The sequence below is a fragment of the Gouania willdenowi genome, chromosome 6 (genome assembly GCF_900634775.1).
Source record: "Gouania willdenowi chromosome 6, fGouWil2.1, whole genome shotgun sequence".
NCBI lineage: Eukaryota > Metazoa > Chordata > Actinopteri > Blenniiformes > Gobiesocidae > Gouania > Gouania willdenowi.
The window spans coordinates 32,634,399-32,654,496 of NC_041049.1; the positions used below are offsets into that span (position 1 = coordinate 32,634,399).

General features: G+C 38.8%; 2 protein-coding genes across 9 annotated transcripts in view; one reads left to right on the forward strand and one right to left on the reverse strand.

Annotated features, from left to right (window-relative positions):
* The first annotated feature begins 250 nt into the window (after positions 1 to 250).
* adck2 (aarF domain containing kinase 2) lies at positions 251 to 11,549 on the forward strand. Of its 2 annotated transcripts, XM_028448226.1 has the most exons (8): positions 251 to 1,362; positions 4,198 to 4,344; positions 4,520 to 4,648; positions 6,648 to 6,743; positions 6,816 to 7,094; positions 7,178 to 7,306; positions 8,913 to 8,966; positions 9,413 to 11,549. In XM_028448226.1, the coding sequence occupies exons 1-8, from the start codon at positions 532 to 534 to the stop codon at positions 9,551 to 9,553; spliced, it is 1,806 nt and encodes a 601-aa protein (XP_028304027.1). In that variant the 5' UTR covers positions 251 to 531; the 3' UTR covers positions 9,554 to 11,549. The 2 variants fall into 2 exon arrangements, with proteins under 2 accessions (XP_028304027.1, XP_028304026.1); XM_028448225.1 differs by having other exon boundaries at positions 6,648 to 7,094.
* A 1,029-nt stretch (positions 11,550 to 12,578) lies between these two features.
* Positions 12,579 to 20,098, reverse strand: part of srpk2 (SRSF protein kinase 2) — a 65,986-nt gene continuing 58,466 nt past the window's right edge. For 3 of the 7 annotated variants that reach the window (XM_028448221.1, XM_028448220.1, XM_028448218.1), the window contains exons 14-15: positions 19,400 to 19,492; positions 12,579 to 14,288 (exon numbers count right to left, since the gene is read on the reverse strand). In XM_028448221.1, coding sequence (XP_028304022.1) covers positions 14,104 to 14,288; positions 19,400 to 19,492 — 278 coding nt within the window. In that variant the 3' untranslated portion in view covers positions 12,579 to 14,103. Of the gene's footprint in view, positions 14,289 to 19,058; positions 19,152 to 19,399; positions 19,493 to 20,098 lie in introns of all 7 variants that reach the window. The other 4 variants (XM_028448224.1, XM_028448219.1, XR_003674171.1 and 1 more) reach the window with 3 other exon arrangements.

Consider the following 20,098-nt stretch of genomic DNA (forward strand, 5'->3'; position numbering starts at 1 on the left):
GTTCAGCCCTAGCTCCCACTTAAAACACTGTGGCCAAGGCAGTGCTAATGTCTTTAGTTGGGATACATTAGGATTTTTTGTTGTGATTCATTGTATCACATTGGTATTAAAAAATGTTATACTTTCAAAAGCAGATGATAAATAAGCTGCTGTTGACTCAATTTACTAATTTATTTTAGACACAAAAACGTGACATGACCCCTTTAAGATGACGTGTATTACGTGATTAGCGGAACTGACGTCACCTACAGTTTGTTTCAATCATAGACGCGTGGTTTGCAGCTGGTTAACTAAATACAGGCTAAATAACAGTTACATTCTTCCATTCTATAAACGAACTTAAGTCCTGCTTTCTACAGAGAAGCACAGCAGCTGCAGAGGAAGGTAAAACACAGCGTTGCTACTAGTTACTGTAGCTCCGCTGGTGACATGGAGAGGTCGTTGTTTTCATATCATTCAGTGAATCGATCACAAACATACTAATGGTACCTTGTCGTTCGGACCGTGAGAGCTGTGCCATCATCTGATGAAATGATGAACCTTCTGGTCCGCGGTCTGAGGTTGGGCCTACAAACAGCAGGTTCCTCGGTCAGAGCCAGGCTGCTCCACAGATCCAGCTTCAGGGTGCTGATCACACACCTACCCAGAGTGACCCTGCTCTGCTGTGGGACACTAGGTGCTGCATCCCGGGCAGCCACATGTCAGGAAGCAGCCCTGCAGCTTTCTACTACTAGGAAGTCTGTGGCTAGAGTCCAAGTACACAAGCTGGTGTTTGTTCTCCGTGTCAGCATCCGAGCTTTGGTTCTGCTTCTCAAGTTTGGTCCCGTCATCCTCCTCTGCCCCCTGGCTTTGGTCTCCACCCGCTGGGCGTCCCGATGGCTGGATGCTCTGCTGTGGGTGACTGAGAGCTCTGGGCCCACCTTCATCAAGCTGGGACAGTGGGCCAGCACCAGGAGAGACATCTTCTCCCAGCAGTTCTGCGAGAAATTTTCTCGGCTCCACGTCCGGGTGCGTCCTCACTCCTGGGCCCACACCAAGCTGTGTCTGAGGAGGGCTTTTGGAGAAGCCTGGGCCAAAGTTCTGGTCTTTGACAGCAAAGAGCCCGTGGGCTCAGGGTGTGTTGCCCAGGTGTACCGTGGCTGGGCCAGGGTGGACCATGTAGATGATCCATCCTTCCAGGCTGTGTTTGAGGAGATGGAGAGAAATGATATGCTGGAGGCCTGGGAAGTTCCTGGTCTAAGAGATGTGACCAGAGTTTTATGGCAGCTTTTGGGTCGTGGTCCAGTAGAGAGGGTCTTTGAGGACCAGCATCATCAGGAGAGCAGGCTTGGGAAAGAACACATGGTTCCAGTGGCTGTTAAGGTCAGACTCCCATGGTTTATGTATTTTTCTCTTAAATGTATGTATAGTGATGAATATATGACATAATACATACAAATATCTGTATATTCATGCAGCTGTCCTGTATATATTAGGGCTGTGCATTGCCATGAATCTGATAATACCATGCAATTCACCATTTGCATGCCACGATACGATACATCCCGATACTAAATACTACAATATACATAGCAATATATCTCCATACTAAAAATGACAAATTTCACCTTTGCGAGTACAAAATGGTACGAAATAGTTTATTTGATTTTTTTTGAGAGAAGTACTATAGGTGTCCCAATCCAATATTAATATCAGTCCGATACCAGCCAGAAAACGATTATCAGATTTTATTGGACTGCATCTAAAATCACCGATATAGGCGCTCTGATAAAATTTTCCGTTCCTGCACTCCAACGCAAGCCTGCAATATCGGTATCGTATCGGAAATCAAAAAGCTGTGTCACATTGCTACATCAGACCTTGTTAAACTACCTCACTCCCTAACGCATTTTAGTTTGGAAGTTGATTGCTTTTTATTTTCATAAAACGTACTGGACACTTTTCGTTACTTTTTTTTGAAGAATTTAAGAAGTTAACAGAATTAGAATCTGTTGAAGAAGCAAAAGTTAAACTCTTTTGGAAAATGTGATTTGTAGGGTTGGGCACCGAGAAACGGTTCCAAAAAGGAACCGGTTCCTAACATCCGGTTCCAGAACCGTTACAAAGATGTTTGCATTTTGATTCTTTTTTTTCGATTCCTAAATGCCCGCACTAGTTTGTTTCCGCGGCTTGCTCTCTCTCTCTCTGTCTCTGTGTGTGTGTGTTCGTGTGTGTGTACGGTTCCAGTTTGGTCCGGCGGAGCAGAAGGGAGATGGGAACTAATCACCGGTAAAAAGCCCAGTAAAACTCTAGAAAACAATCACCAGGATTTAAATAGTTGTTCCCTGGTAAAGATAGTAGCTCTAACAACCGGTAAAATTATAAACTTGGTGATATTACAACCTGTGAATGCAGTACGGGGACACAATTACTCGGCATCTGGGTCCTAGTGCCTGCCAGTCGATGAAGCATGTTCCGATTACCGAGGTCCGTGTGTGTTTAATCAGTCTGTGTCCGTGTGAAAGTCTGCATGTTTATGCCTCCGTCCAGCCTCTCTTTTCATTATATCCATGTCTTTTAAGGCTTTTATTAAATATTGTCGGCTGTAGTCCGAGCCAACGCCATCTTGGATTATGTCGTCACCAGCGCGTCATCACGGCAAGACGCTAAAGCGCAGAATGACCCATATAATAGTAAAGAGGACTTGTATTAGTCTGTTTTCTTTTTAAAGTTGGTTTTTTTGTGGCTTTAGACTCCAATTACATTTATGTATATAATATGTTCCCTACAATATAAATAGGTTCACAATATAACTATTTTTATAGTTTCTGTTTCCACTGTATCCAGAATAATAATAATCGTTCTCAACAAGAACTATTGATTTGTCACATGACTGTTCCAGGGTTTGAGTTTGTTTTATTTAGTTTCACATCTACCTGGGCTGTAGCTCTTTTTTTTTTTGACTGCTGCCAACTTGTTTGTAGTTTTATTTCAGCAAGTTTCACTTTTACGGTTACAGTTGGGACCTTTGTAATTGAATACCCTTGTTACATTACAGCAACCAAATTAAACTATCAAGTAAGTGAATTAATAAAAAAATCCTGTTTAAAGGCTTTTTCAAATTAGAAAATTATCCTGTGAAATCTGTGACCTGTTGACCTGCACAACTCACAGAATCGGAATCGAGAATCATTTAGAACAGGGATCGAAATTGAGAATCGGAATCAGAATCGGTAAAAATCCAAATGATGCCCAACTCTAGTGATTTGACAGTTTGATAAACATACAAGTTGTTTTGATATTGGTACTTGAATAAGAGTTAGTTACCATGTACTTCTTAGGCATGTCCCAATGCAACTTTTTCACTTCCGATACGATACCGATATTGCAGCCTTGCGTGTTGTCCAATACCATATCAACATGAATCATACATACTTTTATTACTTATTTTGTAGTGTAGAATGTTAGAGAAAGCTTGATCGAGTGATGTTACTTAAACAGAGAACAATAGTCAGCAACAGTAGGTATGAGAAAAACTGACCCATTAATTAGTAACCAATCGGTTACATACATTTTAACCTTCAACTTAATATTTACAGTATTCTACAATTGAATAAAAAATGAATTGGAAATTTGAATTCGATATTTGTTTTCAGGCTGATATCGGATCAGACCACCCCTACTCTGATGTGGTTCACTGACACCTATGCATATGTTCTCCTGTTCTTGTCTCCCATGTTATTTGTTACTGTTTTCCTATGCTCTCTTTAGATGGGATGATACTGAAATGTTTATACAGTTTTTACCTGTGAAAAGCGCTCTATAAAGTTTACTTACTACATGCTTAGCGCAATTAAATGTTTTTTTTTTCATTAAAAAACATTATAAAAAAATGTTATGTACATTGTTTTGGACTGATACGATAATTGCAAAATATTGCAATACATCACTAAATTTCTTTTGTTTTCAACACCTCAGTCAGTATATACTGTATGTTATTTAGGTTTCTTAACTTTTTGTAATGTGTTGGTATCAACAGTATGTGCTGCCTAATGCAGTATGAACAGAGGTCCCCAGTGTTAAAGTACAACCGTATCTTTGTGTCAACATGTCCTGAATGGCTCTACAGCAACATCTCATGTTTGTTGACCATGTCTAGACTAGAAGGTTGCTCTAGCTGTAAATAATAATCCTCATCTGTTTGTGGGGCTTTTTAAGGTGGTGCATCCTGGCATCCGCAGACAGGTGGAGATTGACCTGCTCCTGATGAAAGCAGGATGTTGGCTTCTGCAGTGTCTGCCTGGACTGAAGTGGCTCAGCATGTTTGAGATTGTTGAGGAGTTTGAGAAGCTAATGACTAAGCAGGTAGAACAAGAACCACTTTCGCGTTTACGTTCACTGTACATGACCAATTTGAGACAGATGGTCAAAGATTCCAGTGATTGATACAAGAGGTCACACTTTGACAGTCATTTTAACAATTTAGATTTTTAAAAGTTTTTGGTTTCAGTCTTTATTAACCTTTTTATCTCTGTTTCAGATTGATCTCCGTTATGAGGCAAGAAATATGGAGCGCTTCCGGGAAAACTTTAGTAACATTGAATATGTGAAGTTCCCGACTCCTCTTCGACCGTATGTCACCAGGAATATCCTGGTTGAAACCTTTGAAGTGAGTACACAAGGGTCAGGAGTTGTTTTTAATAATGCGTTATAACAGTAATACATGACACCGTCACATGAGAAACATTTTTTGGAGAAATAGTTTCAAAGTGAATACAGCTAATCTGCTCCATTGATCATGGCCATATTTATTAGCACTGCATGATTTTGATATTGCGATTACGATTAGATTTACGAAATATTTTCTACATTTAAATAATATGCGTTTTATTTTTTTCCAAATTCCGTGTTTTCCACATAGATTTTTTAAAATTCTGTGTTTTTTTTTTGGAAATTTCAGGAAATTTGTTTTTAACTCATGTGAGGAAACAAAAAAAATACTAATAAATAAAAAACCCATAATTAAACAAATGTATGTCAAAAATAAAGTAAGATACAATTAAAAGGTAGATATAAATTGTACTGTGATATACCGGTACTAATAAAAAGAAAACTATAATTAAACAAAAATGTATGTCAAAAATAAAAACTTAATTTAAAATAATGAGTAAGATAAAATTTGATTATTACACCCAACGATTACAAAAATACAATAATCCAGAAAAAATATTATAAAGTTATTCATATTTTTTTTTAATTTTTGTAATACATATATTTTATTTGCTAAATAAAATGAACTTCCAAGATTTCGGATATCTACAAAGAATAAAGTTTGGCAAACACATTAATAATACTAACTTTGAGTTGTTTAATCCACGTGCATGGAAGTCCCTCCCCTTCGCCCCTCTCAAAGCTAAAGCTAGCCTAGCCTGCAGACTAACACAAGAAAAGTTGTTGCTAGTGGTCTGGAAACATGGCAGAATAAACACAGCAAAAACTCTTGGTAAATAGCATTGCAAGCCAAATGATCTTATCTCGGAACACTTTGGGTTTGATGATAAAGACCTAGAGCAAAGACACATCACTAGGGATGTAATGATTCACTTAACTCCCGATACGATTCACGATACTGGGTTCAGGATACGATTCGCTCACGATTTATTTTACATATTGGGACTGTAGACAAATGATGACTGAAAAATATTCCTTCATTTTTTTTGGAAAAAATACTGTACTTTTTTCCTTTTATTTTTCATTGTCAAATTAATCCCTTGATAAACTGTTCAAAACAATGCAATTTAACTAAAAATAAATCTTGAATGAAATAAATAAAGAAATAATACAAATGAAGAAGCCTTTTAATTTAAATTCTGGTGCTATAGTAAACAATGCAAAACTGCATAATAGTTCTTTTTCTTTTTGATAGTGCAACTGAAAATGTATTTTGTGCCTAAACAATTGGACTTTAAAAAAAAAAAAAGTAATTGCACTGTATTTACATCAGATATTTGTTTGGACCAGCAGAGGGCGCTGGTAGCCCAGTGGTCGGTTGGCATGCAGCTATCCTAGCAGTGAAGAAGATATGCTATGTGCTAGCAGACAGACCTAATAGAAAAACGTGACTCCCACAGATATTCACGTAATATTACAGATATTCTTTCGGCGCTAAAGGGGTAAGAAATCATTTATTAACATGTTTAAGAGTAGAAGGCGGCCAGAAAGAAAGTAGTAGCAGATTCCGCCCGCCGCCAACACTGTTGGACAAGAGAAGGATATATATATATATATATATATGTAGTGCCCTCTGCTGTTCTCTGCGATTCAATTTTCACAGTACCAATGTAAATCGTGATACCTATAAATTGATTTTTAACTGCCTTATGATTAATCGGTACATCACGTGCAAGAAGTGTTTTGTTTTGTGATAAAGTGAACATACTTGATTTTAGTGTTTGAAGGATTTATTTATGTTTAAAAATATATATTTTACATTGTTTTGTACAAAAAATAAATAACTTTTGGTTGACAGATAATCTTTTGAATAATCGTGATTTCACTTAGAACTAAATTAATAATTTTTTCTATAATCGAGCAGCCCTAGCGATGTGCCAATGCTGGTATCGGTTGATTTACTCCTAAAACATTCTCATGTTTTTTGTATTTTCCAGGAGAGTGAGCCAATCTCGAAGTACCTGAGCGCTGATGTTTCTAAGGAGGTGAAGCAGAAAATAGCCAGAATGGGTGTTGACACGCTGCTGAAAATGGTGAGTTGTCTTTCTGCATTTGTTGGTCTGTCTGATGTTTGTAGAGAACGCCGATCTCAGCTGGTTTTTCAGGTTTTTGTTGACAACTTTGTTCACAGTGATCTCCATCCGGGCAACATACTCGTCCAGTGTCGGGGGCCTCACTCTGGTCCCTCAGTCAGTGCGAGCTCCACAGGAGAGGGTCAAGGGAAGACCACCCTCACTGACCTGTGGGACACGGTGGTGGTCAGCGTCAGACCAGAGCCGTGTCCATACCAACTGGTGCTGCTGGACGCCGGCCTTGTGGCCCAGCTGAGCGACAGCGACCTCGCCAACTTCAAAGCCGTTTTCACAGCTGTGGTGCTGAAGCAGGTGAGAGGATGTGAGGTGATAAACTTCAAAAAATGTTTTTTTTTTTAGGAAAAGATTGCAGCTTTCATTACTTTTGTGTTCAGGGGGAGCGAGTGGCAGAGCTTATTTTGCATCATGCCAGAAAGAACGACTGTCAGGATGTGCTGAAGTTTAAGAAGGAGATGGGAGAGCTGGTGGATCACGCCGTCAGCAACACACTGTCTCTGGGGAAGGTAAACAGCAACATTTCCTTTTCATGTATCTGATTTAGTGGTTTTGCAGCTACTGATAAAAGGACAGCTTTGATTCCCTCTTCACACTTCGAAGCTCTGAGTCATTGTTTAAACAATAAAACCTAACCAAATTTAGGTCTCAATTCATGGTTTGAGGATTGTTGATGAGTCATGGTTTCCCCCTCTTTAAGACCACAATGGACTATCTTCTGACCTACTTCCAACAAAATAATACTCATTCAGTGATGTCCCGAAAAAAAAGCAGCAAGCCAAAAAAAATTAGCAGGCTAAAACTCGAGGCGTGACTGGAGATGCGCGACACCTAGACACCTAAAATTTAGCAAAAATTATGCTATATGGTAACTTTTGGTGCATTATATTAGTGTAATTGTGGCTTTTCTTCTGTCTATTTTGTAACACTTTTCTTAGCATGATGTATTTTCTCACCTAGTTTTTGTTTGCATGATGCATTTACAAGCTGAAATCTGGTATCCATGATAATGATGACAAAGAATTGAGCGTCATTATCAGTTTACCTCTTTCCATTTGAAAATGTACACACTTATCCAGTAGTATGGGTACTTGGTCTCTTAGTAGTTCTCTGTTAGAATGCTGTCTGGCACTGTAACATATCTGCATGATTAACATCATTTTTGTGTGGTTTGCCTGGAGTTGGTTTTGGTAATATATTTGGTTGTATCAATATACATAATATATCTAACACAAGCATATTTGAATGAAGCACAAACGTTACGAAATGGGCTGCACCCCCCCCCCCCCCCCCCTCCTTATTTATATTTGGGATTTTCGTAATATTCTTTCATACCTGTGACTCTTTTCTTTGTTACAAAGCCCAGTATTGATGGCTGGCTGTGACGTTTGGGTGGCATCACTGATTATTCATCATCTCCCTGCCAATATCAGACTTTTCAGTGCTTCAGGAGGTGATTTTTCCTGCAGATGAGAGAATGTGAGGTGTGTGCTTGGTGACACTTGAGATGAACTCTCATGAGACTGCGTGAGATTTAGAAAATGGCCGACAAAACGGTCACAAAACTTTCTTAGTGTTGAAAATTTCAATCTTTCATGGATTTTAACTATTTTTTCAGTGCAAAATGGGTACAGAATAATTAATGAACATGTTTAGGAGTAGAAGGCAAGAGGAGATTAAAAAAAATTAAAATAGAGTAGACGGCGGCCAGAACGTAAGTAGCCGACAATTTTGGACATCCCTGCTCATTGTCACATAGCTCAAATGTTATAAACTGGTTTCTACAACATGACATTTTGTTTACTTAAAGATAATCACACCAGTGCTGATATTTCACACAACAGCACAACCTCGCAGAAGCAAGGTGCGCACACACCAATCAATCCTCCTCCCTACCATGGAAACTTGGTCCTCTATGATGGTGCTCCATGGCACACAAGGGTTTATGGCCACATTTGGGATGATCACATTATGGATTTGCGTGTTAACTTGTAGACTATCATCTTTGGAGGAGCTTTCAGCTCCTAGTTAGATCTGACACAGAGAGTTAAGGGCTGTAATAACACGCTGGCTTTTTACTGCTGGTCTTATCAGTGCTTTTGGTTCTGTTTGCAGATCCAAGTGGCAGACTTGCTTTCCAGAGTGTTTGGACTACTCATCAAGCACAAGGTGAGACATGTCATTACACAGCAATATATAAATGTTCTCCTCTGCTCTTTCTGTAAAGACCAGTTAAGTAATTGAAAATTATTACATAACACTGCCCTTTTGACACTGCTCAGCTAGTGAATCTCTGTGCTAAGCTAACAATAACATTTGGGACACGAAGCTGGAGTGGACTTTCATCACAATTTCAGAGGAACAATGTAGATTTAGGGTCTTCCGTACATGGAACGCAATTGTTTTGCTAAAGTATTAATGACTCAACAAAAACTGCACATATTTATACTGCGTTTTATCAAGAGATTATTATCACTTCAAATTAAGATGTTTTTATTGACAAGCTTTTCTTGGATTTGCTTAAAACCAATTTCTTAATTTAAAAGTTCAGAATGATCATTTTTGGTTAGAAAAGTAATACATTTTGGTGCATCTACAATTTGTTGTTTTTCTAGGTCAAGCTGGAGAGTAACTTTGCCTCCATCATATTTGCCATCATGGTGTTAGAGGGTCTGGGAAGATCACTTGACCCCAATCTGGATGTGCTGGATTTGGCTAAACCATTGCTGCTGAAGAACTGTGCTTCTTTGCTCTGACACACACACACACACGCACACACACACACACAAAATTATGATAGGACCACATTACCCTATTAAAAACAAAACCCCTTCAAAATAAAAGCACTGTAATGTCCTTTGTCCACAGGCAGATCTCTGCAACCCACTGACAGTAGGTTGAGAAGCCACTGCTCTAACAGACTGTCCTAAAGCACAACTTCTAACACAGAAGCACTAAGATGGATACCGCACATGATGGGTACACCGCATGTCCTCAGCCAGGCAACACGTCGTGGATCAGACCTACCACTTTTTATTTGAGCAGCAGCCTTAATGTAACATTAATACCTCATATTGCTTTGCATATGTTGATATTTTCACCCACTCCACTGTCAAGCCTTTGGCCATCTGCTGTCTGGCTTGTGATCAAATATCTCACACTAAAGCTTTCTTTGAATACACGTTAGTTACGTTCACACTGCAAGCCTTAATGCTCAATTACCATTTTTTGCTGAGATCTGATTTTTTTGTTTGTCTGTTCACATTACCATCTAAAATGTGACCTGTATCAGACTCCAGTGTGAACGGTATGTGGCTCCAATCTGACCCGCATGGAAATTGTCACGTTTGTCTTAAAGTTTTTGTGCAGTGGAGCCAGAGAATGAATGAGCAGGTGGAGGAGAAAGAAAGAGACATTTTTTTGCGGTGCCGATTTGCTTTTAAACACAGACCATTTATGATATGAACCTTTAAGCTTTGACCCGAACCTGACAGAGCAAAACTAAAACCTACAGGTCCGACAGACTTTAGGTATTTATATCCGTGCCCGACCCGAAACTGATGGTTTAAAACCTTTTTTTCCCCCTCATACAAATTATATATTTATGCTTGTTTTCGTGGTAAACCTGCCTTTATTAACAAACAACTGTTAATGTCAACATCAGATCAGCACACGGGGAAACAATCACGTCACACACGTGCAGTGCCCGCATGAGACATTAAATCTATTTACATAATTCACATATCAAATATATGGATAATCCATGTTCCTGTGCAGAAAATGGATTGATTGGATGCTTTTAGCCTCATGTTTTTGTGCAGCGCAGCACTTAATGCTGCCTACAGCTGTTGCTATAAAGTGACTTCAATGTATCAAAAGCGCATTAAATCCTCCTTGACCGTTCACACTGAGGTCGCATTGAAAGTGGCCTAAATCTCTTTTGGAAAAATCAGATTTGGGCCAGATTTGAGTGTTTACACTGCTTTTGAAAAATCAGATCTGGTCACTTGACTCCCAAAAAATTGAATTTGGGCCTCATTTGCCTGCAGTGTGAATGCAGCCACTCCAGGCTTAAGAAAGGACATAGTGTTCTCTCATCGATGAGTCAGCACTCCTGCTGACACACAGATGACATCAAAGACCATTTGTGAACATTTTAAATCATGTTTTAACTTTTTAATGACTAATATTGATCTCAGGATGTTTTATTTATTGTGTCTTGGGTAAAGTTGTTTAATGTACTGTTTGTTTTGGTGTGAATCACAGTACTGTCTCCTTTGTCTCTAAACACCACCATGACTATGTGAAGCCTCATCATCCAACTTTCCATTAAAACTCTGGGAGCACTATGAATTATTTAAATAAATTTGGGTGAACTTTAGCTAAATGTACATGGAGGAAGATTTTTTTTTCCCGTTCCTGCTTCTACACAGATGCCATAGATACAATAAGTATTCCTGAATTTTGAGTTTATACTGCAGGAGTGCAGTTTCTTGAATAAAATACATGTGTAGTGCTATTGGTTGGAAACTAAAAGGTCCAAGCTGTAATGTTTCTTTGTTAAACGTATTGCACTGATGACACTTAGAACGTAGCTGTATTTAGTGTTTTAATAGATGATTAAACTTATAAGGGGTACAAGATGTTCAAACTGTTGAATCACCACCAAATGTCATGTACCATTGTTTATTGTGCTTTATAGCATCACCAGATCTTTGAAGCCTTTTGGCCATAAAGATGTGCAGCAAAATACAGAACATAGTCTTTTTTCCATATAATGTTAGTGTATATACATATATGTATGTTTGTTTTCCTTGCAAAAAAAAAAGAGAAAAATAAACAAAATGCTTACTGGAAACTGCTTTTTTAAATTTTTTTATTTATTTAAACCAGCCTTTCTTGAAGAGACCCCCAGCTGTCAGTTTGTTGGGCATTTATATATTTTAAAGCTAATATTTTTTTAAATTACAAGTATTTCTCAAACTGTTCACCAAACTATGTAAATTCAAATTGTGTCAGTCATGAGGTGATCGTTTTACTTTTCAGCTATTTTCTAACACTGCTTCGTAGATATAGCAGGTGTGCGTTTCACGATGTTATGTCGAAATGATTAACATGGTCATTTGAAGATGAATCAATGGCTTAAGACAAGTTTAATTAGGAAAGGTGCATCCTCCTGATTCATGTGATTCAAACGCCTTAAAAGGTACCTTAGGAACTCAGTGTATGAGACAATATAGTTTGAGTTTATATTATTTATGAATTGTATAAATTCAATAATTTGTAATATACTGTTGGGAGTAGGACATGCGTCTATTAGTTTTGGATATGTGTTAAGTGGTCCTTGGTTTGAGAAACTGATTTAGATCAAAAACCATATTAGTAACTAATAGTAAATCATTTCTTTCCTTAATCGTTTGATTCTGACTTTCTACTAATGCAGGAATTTGTCAGGAGATTTTTTTATGGCAGTGGCTATCTGCACAGTTGCCGTATCAATATACCGACATTCTATCCGTACGCAGTGCCCCTATTTGTCCAGTTTAGGTCACGTGATAGGTCAGTCATTGGTCAGTTTAGATCGTGTGACTTACTAAACCTAATCCTAAAAATGGTTGCAATATAGGGTTATAACCTAACCCTAAGACGCTACGTACTTGTACTCAGGTTACCGTACCACTTGCACCGGGGGGTTTCTCCGCTGCTTTTTTGTACCCCCAATGAGGACATTAAATGTGGTCTGTTGCATCTTTGAGCCAAAAATAATCACATGGTAAAGGCTCAGGCTTTAATAATTTACAATTTAATTAAATTTGTCAGTGAAAACACAAACAGAACGCAGTTTTGTCAACGTCAAAAGGAGTCAGCATGGCTGAAAGAAAAATCAGGAAGTTTTAGTGCCAAAACAAAGAAACTCATCTCGTACACTTTTTTATTGCAAAACTGTTTGTTTTTTCATCACCGTCATGAGTCCACACAGAGCAGCGCTGTTCAAGTAAAGAGGGAGGGTGGGAGAGATGACAACTGTATAAAAAACCAATAACAATATTTATAGAAGTATTGACTAAGGAAATAAAACCATCTCTAATCAACAAACACAATCACCTCAGTAGTATGACGAGATTTTGTCACAGTCACAACAACTAGAGAAAAGTTGTTTTCTCATTTCAATATTTCATGAATTAAATAGTTTTTAAAAATATCACAATTTACTTATACTCATCTTTTTATTTATTGCGAAAAATAGGCAACAAGACTAATTGTGATGCTGAAGGTTCATGTGTCAGAAACTCGATAGATTGAGAGACATTTGGATCGTCTTTGGCACTGAGCCAGTGCAGTACTCTCACTCACCCTCCTTTTCCCGCTACATCTGAGGAAGTCCTGCCACTTTACTTGGAATGATAGTTGCGTGTTGTCTACCGTTGCTTATCTGCATTGCCGATCACAGTTCTATGTACAAAGGTTTTAAATCCCTGAAGGACATCTACAAAGACAAGTGCAACTTCCGCTGGATGTCCCTGGTCTGGAGAGGCTCAAGACCAGAAGGGTTCCACTATGAACCAACAGGAAGGGGGAGTAGTACAAATGGGATCTGGTAAACGTGCCACAGGAGGAATCAGCAGTATTGTTGTTGGATATCAGAGTCTGGAATGATGGCAGAGGATTGGGAACGTGAAAAGGGAATGGGACTGTAAATACCCAAAATGTCCACCATTCTTCATTTTCCCTTCATGCTGATCCATCCACCTCTCTTTTTTTCTCCATCTAAAAGGCATCTGTCAGCGTTGGGGCCACCTGGAGGAGCATGGAGAGAAGGTGAAGCACGGCAATCTAACATGGATGTGCAATTTTTATAGAATAAACTCTATAAAGAAATTGTGGTGTAAACTTTTACTCTGTTGTGTGGATACTTTGTGGTTTGTCTTTGAGGCTACTGAGGGACGTGTGAGAGTTTCACTATAATGGAAATCTGCTGTCTGAGGCCCACGTTTGGATCCAACGTGAAAGGAATGACAAATAAGAATGGCTGACATCTTGATGGTCGGGAAGGCCAATATCTGACGTCTTCTTTCTTGGGCAGCATTAGTCTTTGAAAGATCTGTTTGTAGGAAAACACCAGGAAGACATTCATGGCATCTCCAAAAGATTTGTATTCCCTTTGGAAACAGACAAGTGGAGATGTCAATGAAATGGATGTGAAAAACAGAAATCCTCCACTAAGCATTGTAGTTCCACTGACTGCCACCAGGGGGTGAGTTGGAATTGAAAATCAGATGAGGAGGACATTGATGGAGGTCTATGGCTATGAGTTGAGCCAGGGGTGATTGAGGCATTCTCCAGCTGAGGCCCTCTTCTCAGGCACCATCTCCAGCATGGGCAGTAAGAAGTGTGTGAAGTGTCCGGCATCTTCATGCGACCAGCCGTACTTCTCCACCAGCACGTCGAACAGCGACCACGGCTTCAGCTTGGTGATGTGCCGAAGCTCACCTGCAAGAGAAGGAGTAGTGTTAAAGTTGATATTTATAGGATGAATTCACACAAATTGCCAATAATTTGACTTTTATTATACAACAGATGAAATATAATACCAGAATCTGAGTTTTCTGGTTGAAAGGCAACTAACAATGTCAAAAAACAACAAGCCAATAAAACCTAGCATTTATAAAACAACAGTGAGTAAATTAAGCTTTTGTAAATTCTTTTTTTAACCATACTTGTGAGAAATTAATCTCGTTCCATTAGAAAGCCCTAATATTTCCTGTTTGAATGTAGCAAAGCGGGATATGTGAGTTGAACTAGGGAAGTCCTGATACCACCTTTTTCCAGTACGAGTACTTAGTTTTGTATACTCACCAATACCAAGTATCTACTGATGCAAATACAGATGGTAAGATTCTCTACAAAAAAACAACTGGTTTGGTTATTATTTAGATTCAGTTCAGTCAAACATCTTTGTCTTTGTCTTTACATCTTTGTGTATATTTAGGTAATCAGGCCATAGGTTCATTTACAACATTGTGTTTTTTCTGCAAATTTGAATATCGTGAAAAAGTTCATTATTTTTCTCACTTATTTCCAAAAGTAAAACCCATATATGATATAGACTCATGAAACAGCAAGAAATATTTAAGCCTTTAATTCTTGAAATTTTTATGATTATAGTTCAGGGGTCTCAAACTCAATTGACCTGTGGGCCGCCATATGCCGAGTCTGGGTGAGGCTGGGCCGCATCTAGGGTTGGGTATCGGTTGTTTTTTTCTTCTTCCCGATACCGATTACTACTTGGTAACAAAAAATAATGTGTACTTATAAACCTTAAAATGTTTTGCGTAGAATCTGTACTAAAAGTGTGCATGCGTCGTAAGCTCACCTACCCACACTTTTCATTTTATAAATCACAGCCCAACGAGAAGGTTGGACAGGTGAATTCACTTCATTTTTCACCCTCAACACACCCACATTCTATCATAAAGTCTACCATTTTACGCTCGGTCATGCCAGGAACTGTGCACAAAGTTTGTCTTTGCGAGGAAATCTTTCCGGCTCCTTTTTGTGCATGCATAATGGTTATAAATTAGGCTCCTTGACAATACAATGCCTTAAATATGAAAAGAAATTAAAATAAATTGCACACAGACACTGGCTGGACTGGGACTTCCTTCACATAGCTGTTGATGTGCTTGGTACTGGGTCACAGAGTTTGTCATACATGGTGCACAGTTCAGCTTTTAGGTACATGACATGTGTCACCAGATGTTTCACCAAATGTGACGTGTTGCCACCCCATGCATTTCAATTTTGGCACTATTTGGTATAAATCACGGGGTCTCTATTCTTAAGCGTGAAATGAAGCCAGAGCTTTGACCGTTTTCTCTTCGGCTACTTGTCGATCCTCTCACTATCAGCTCTGATGAGTGTTTTCTCACTCATATATGGAAACTGAACACATAGAACTCAAATACTGCACACCTCCACCCAAGTTGGGAGCCACAAAATAACGTCCTGCGGGTTACAGTTGGCCCGCGTGCCACAAGTTTGAAACCCCTGGTGTACAGATAATGAAAATCCAAAAACCAGTGTCTCAGAAAATTAGAATACTACATAAGATCAATAAAAAAAGGATGTCTGAAACAGAAATGTCAGGCTTCTGAAAAGTATGTTCATTCCTATGCACTCAATACTTAGTTGGGGCTCCTTTAGCTTGAATTTTGATAGTGGTCTTCAGCTCTTCTTCATTGTTGGGTCGAATGTCTCCTATCTTCTTCTTGACAATAGCCCATGCATTCTCTGGGCTCAGGTCAGGTGAGTTTGCTGGCCAATCCAGCACAGTAACACCATGCTTTTCAAATACTTCTACACATCCAACATTGTTCTCCTCAACAAACAGCCTCATTAATGTCAAATCTAAATGGACGAGGCTACAATTATGTTGGTGGGATATCAGCTTTTTTCATTATTTAGTTTTTTTCACTAAACAAGTATTTGACTTGCTTCACTGTTTTGTTGCTAAATAATGACCTCTATATTTGTAACACCATGTTGGAGAGTCTCCCAGTCACAGTGAATAATTAAAAAAACAAAACAAAAACTATTGTATGCACTTCATTCCACGGAATTTCAACAAATGACCCACGCACTTCAATCTCAAAAAATTCTGAAATTATCTGCGAGTCATGAAATGGCCCCAAAGTTGAGGTTCAAAATAAAAATGAAGATGTTGCGTAAAGAAAAATAGTTTAATATCCCAAAAAAAGTAATCTTTACACTTTTGCTTACCTTCCAGTTATGGGCCAGTGGAAATAGTAAAAAAAAAGTTTTTTTTCAGATTTCAAGAGACTGTCACCCAAAACCAATGCATATATGTGATTACTTTAGTTTACATTAGTGATTTGAACAGTTTATGTACATATCCCAAAGCTGATAAAGTTACAGGGAGCTGAGGCATTTGCAAAGTTGTTTACTGAAGGTCCAAACATGTTTGAGCATGTCGAACAAACTTTTTTCCAATTTTGTGGGGCTAGCATGTCCACTAGATAGAATGTAAAGTACATCTTTATCCTGAGAGAGTAGGTGGATCTATTTTACGACACCAAAGTTCAGTTTCCTATGTGATGTAGTTCCTGAGATGTTGGAAATCGCATGAAAATCAACACATACTGTACCCCTCTCACTAAATTGGCCATATCTCAAAAAGAATTCAGCCAATCAAACTAAATGTACAGTTAGCCTATTGAACAATCAGAGAGCAATTGGTACATATTTCATAAAATTTTCAGTCCTAAGTGCGTGGGATGTCCTGAAAATTTGTAGAAATGACATGGAATGACCCATGTAGTAGTTTAGTTGATGCATTGACTACAAAAGCAAAAGGTAATCATGTGTATAGTCACAATGTAATTAAAATGGATTAATTATATCTAAACCTAACATTTTTATTTCCAAAGTCATTGTTCAGCAAAACAATTGAAATGGCTTGCCTTGGTACATGAAATTACACTAAATTACTTTAAATCACAAATAAATCACACAATCATTTATTTTAAATGCGTAAAACCAAGCCAGCTAAACACATACAGTACATAAGAAGGTACTGTATGTCTTTTGATTCTGGTACTTGTTTCAAAAAATAAATTAATTCAATGATTGTGTAGAAATCAGAATCTCATCGGCCACATTTGCAAAATACCATTTACTGAATATTTGGCTGTAGTCCGTGGTCACCCCACGCCCACTCTCTTGCCCACCTTGGCCACCCCAATAAAACTGACCTGGACACACCACAGACCTGTGGTAAGATGTAAGCCTTTATTAAAAAAGTTCACCCACAGCCCTTTTTTCTGCCTACTTGTAAAATCATAGGCTAAACCAGTAGTTTTCATCTGCCGTCAGGACCTGCCACTAACTCTTCAATACAAGCTGCAACCTAAACTAAGGAAAATGTTCAGATTCTAATGTTTTTCCAATAAAAAGTTGGTGTATGACAAAGCCACAACTTGTATTGTAGGGAAACAAAACAGCAGTTTTTGTGATTTATAACTATTAAATAAAATGCTCACGAGTCGCGACCCCTCCAAAAATGGCTCCAATCCCACACGTTAAGGACCTGTGGGTTAGGTGATCCAACAGCATGTGGTCACGTTGTTTGTCATGCTAGTTGTGAAGATGCTGTCTACAGTTAAGCTGTGTTCAAAATGGCACACTCAGTATATACTCATTGAGTTTGTAGCGTATAGTACGGTCTATTATATACAATAAGTATGATTAGGATGATGACCATTCCTACTGAAATGTATTTCCAAGTCTCCCATGATGCATTTTCAACCCACAACGACAAAAAGCTGAAGCACACTGAGGATAATATATCTGTTGATTCGCCACCTTTGAAAGTTCTGGAAGTGTTTTAAGCGAGAAAGAGACCAAGTAGAATATCAACATGTGGTGATTTGATCCATAATATTAATGTATACACATTTCATGCCGATATTTCGTATATTTCTGGAGACTTGCCATTGTGCTACTGAAAAAACTTCCGGTTAACTTCAAAACAAGAGCTCTATTTACAAAAGGGTTAAACTAATGGAAGACAAGAAGAGATTTTACATTCTGCTCACAATGCATCATAGGGCTGTTGAGTATGACTACTGTGCCCACTGTGCATACTTCAGAAATATCCTGATGTAGAATACATCCAGGTATTTCTCACTTACTCAATCTTTTCATACAATCTAACGTGAACGCACTACCGACTCATTTTGATGTTAGCCTTAGTATGAGTAGTACGTTCGTATGCCATTTCAAACACAGCCGTCATCTTCATCAAATGTCAGAGAATAATAAGAATACGACATTCATGTATTTTGGATATGTACAATCTGTGTAGTATCCAAAGTTGATACTGACAATGCCCCATCCTGGCTTTCAAATCCAGTTTTCATCCTTAGATCAGGTGATTAAGTTCATTATGATTGAGGATGTTTATTTAACTTACTAGTCCGACACGAAAAATTAAACAAAAAGCTTTTTTCAGAAATATTTTTTTAAATAAAACTTTCTCTTATTTTTCTATTTGGAGTTTTATATTCATCAAAATTGTATTTGGATCAGTTAAAAAAAAATATAGTGGAATGATTCCATAATATTTTTGTAGCACTATTTATTTGGTGATGAGTCAGCTTACCTGAGCCTAGGCTACAGTAATTCCCTCCATCCACCCTGACATTGACTAGCCCTTGTTTTGAAACCTTCAGAGTCGTTTACCTTTCTTGGAGAAAAACTCTCGGCTGTGCTTCCCGGCTGCCACAACTTTGCGTGGGACCTTCCCAAGGAGCTCCGAGATCAGAGCGATGTGGTCTGCCCCCCCCCACCACCACACACATCACAGAGGGAACAGCATTACAGCATGCACACACAAACACACACCTGCTGCAGGGGACTGGCACACACACACTGCTGCCTTCAGGTACAGCGTGGACACTTAATGATTCCCAATCTAAATGATTCCTAAAAAGTTCCCTTTTAGATGGTTTGAGCGTGTCTGTTGTCACCCCTTCTCAGACATTAGTGTGTCCCAATCCCAGCAGCTCGCAGGTCAGCACTACCTCTTCTGTTGAAGAACTCCCGGGAATATTTTCCAGAGAGGGCAAAGTGCCTCGGAATACAGCCCAGAAGCTCTATGATGTGGGCTATGTGGTCTATCAGGGAAGGAGGAAGAGAAAAGGGAAAAAGGATTGTAAAGGGAGGGAGCAGAGGAAGAAGAACATGTAAATGAGAAGAGTTAGCGTCAGAGAGACGAATTAGATGATAAACATGAACATGGAAACTACAGGAGAAAGGAAAACTGCTGTGTTAGTGAGCTGTGCCTCCACAGCAGAGAAGGAAAATATATTTAGATGAGTGAACCAACTCAGGTGTCTGTGTGAATCTGACAGGAGCAGAACATCTGGGCCAAAGTGAGCAGGAGATGTAAATAGATGGCAGTGGCTATTCGTGGTTGCTGTATCAATATATCGACATTCTATCCATACGCAGCGCCCCTCATTGGCCAGTTTAAATCACATGATAGGTCAGTCATAGGCCAGTTTAAATCACGTGACTAAGACTAAACCCAATCGTAAACCTAACCCTGACTCTAAAAATTGTTGCGATATAGGGTTTTAACCTAACCCTAACCCTAAGACGCTACGTACTTGTACTTTGGTAAACGTACCAATAACACTGTCGTCACAGCAACGAGCACATGAACACACTCACACACCCAGTGCTCTTCCGTTCTGCATCAACACACAGACATACACGTC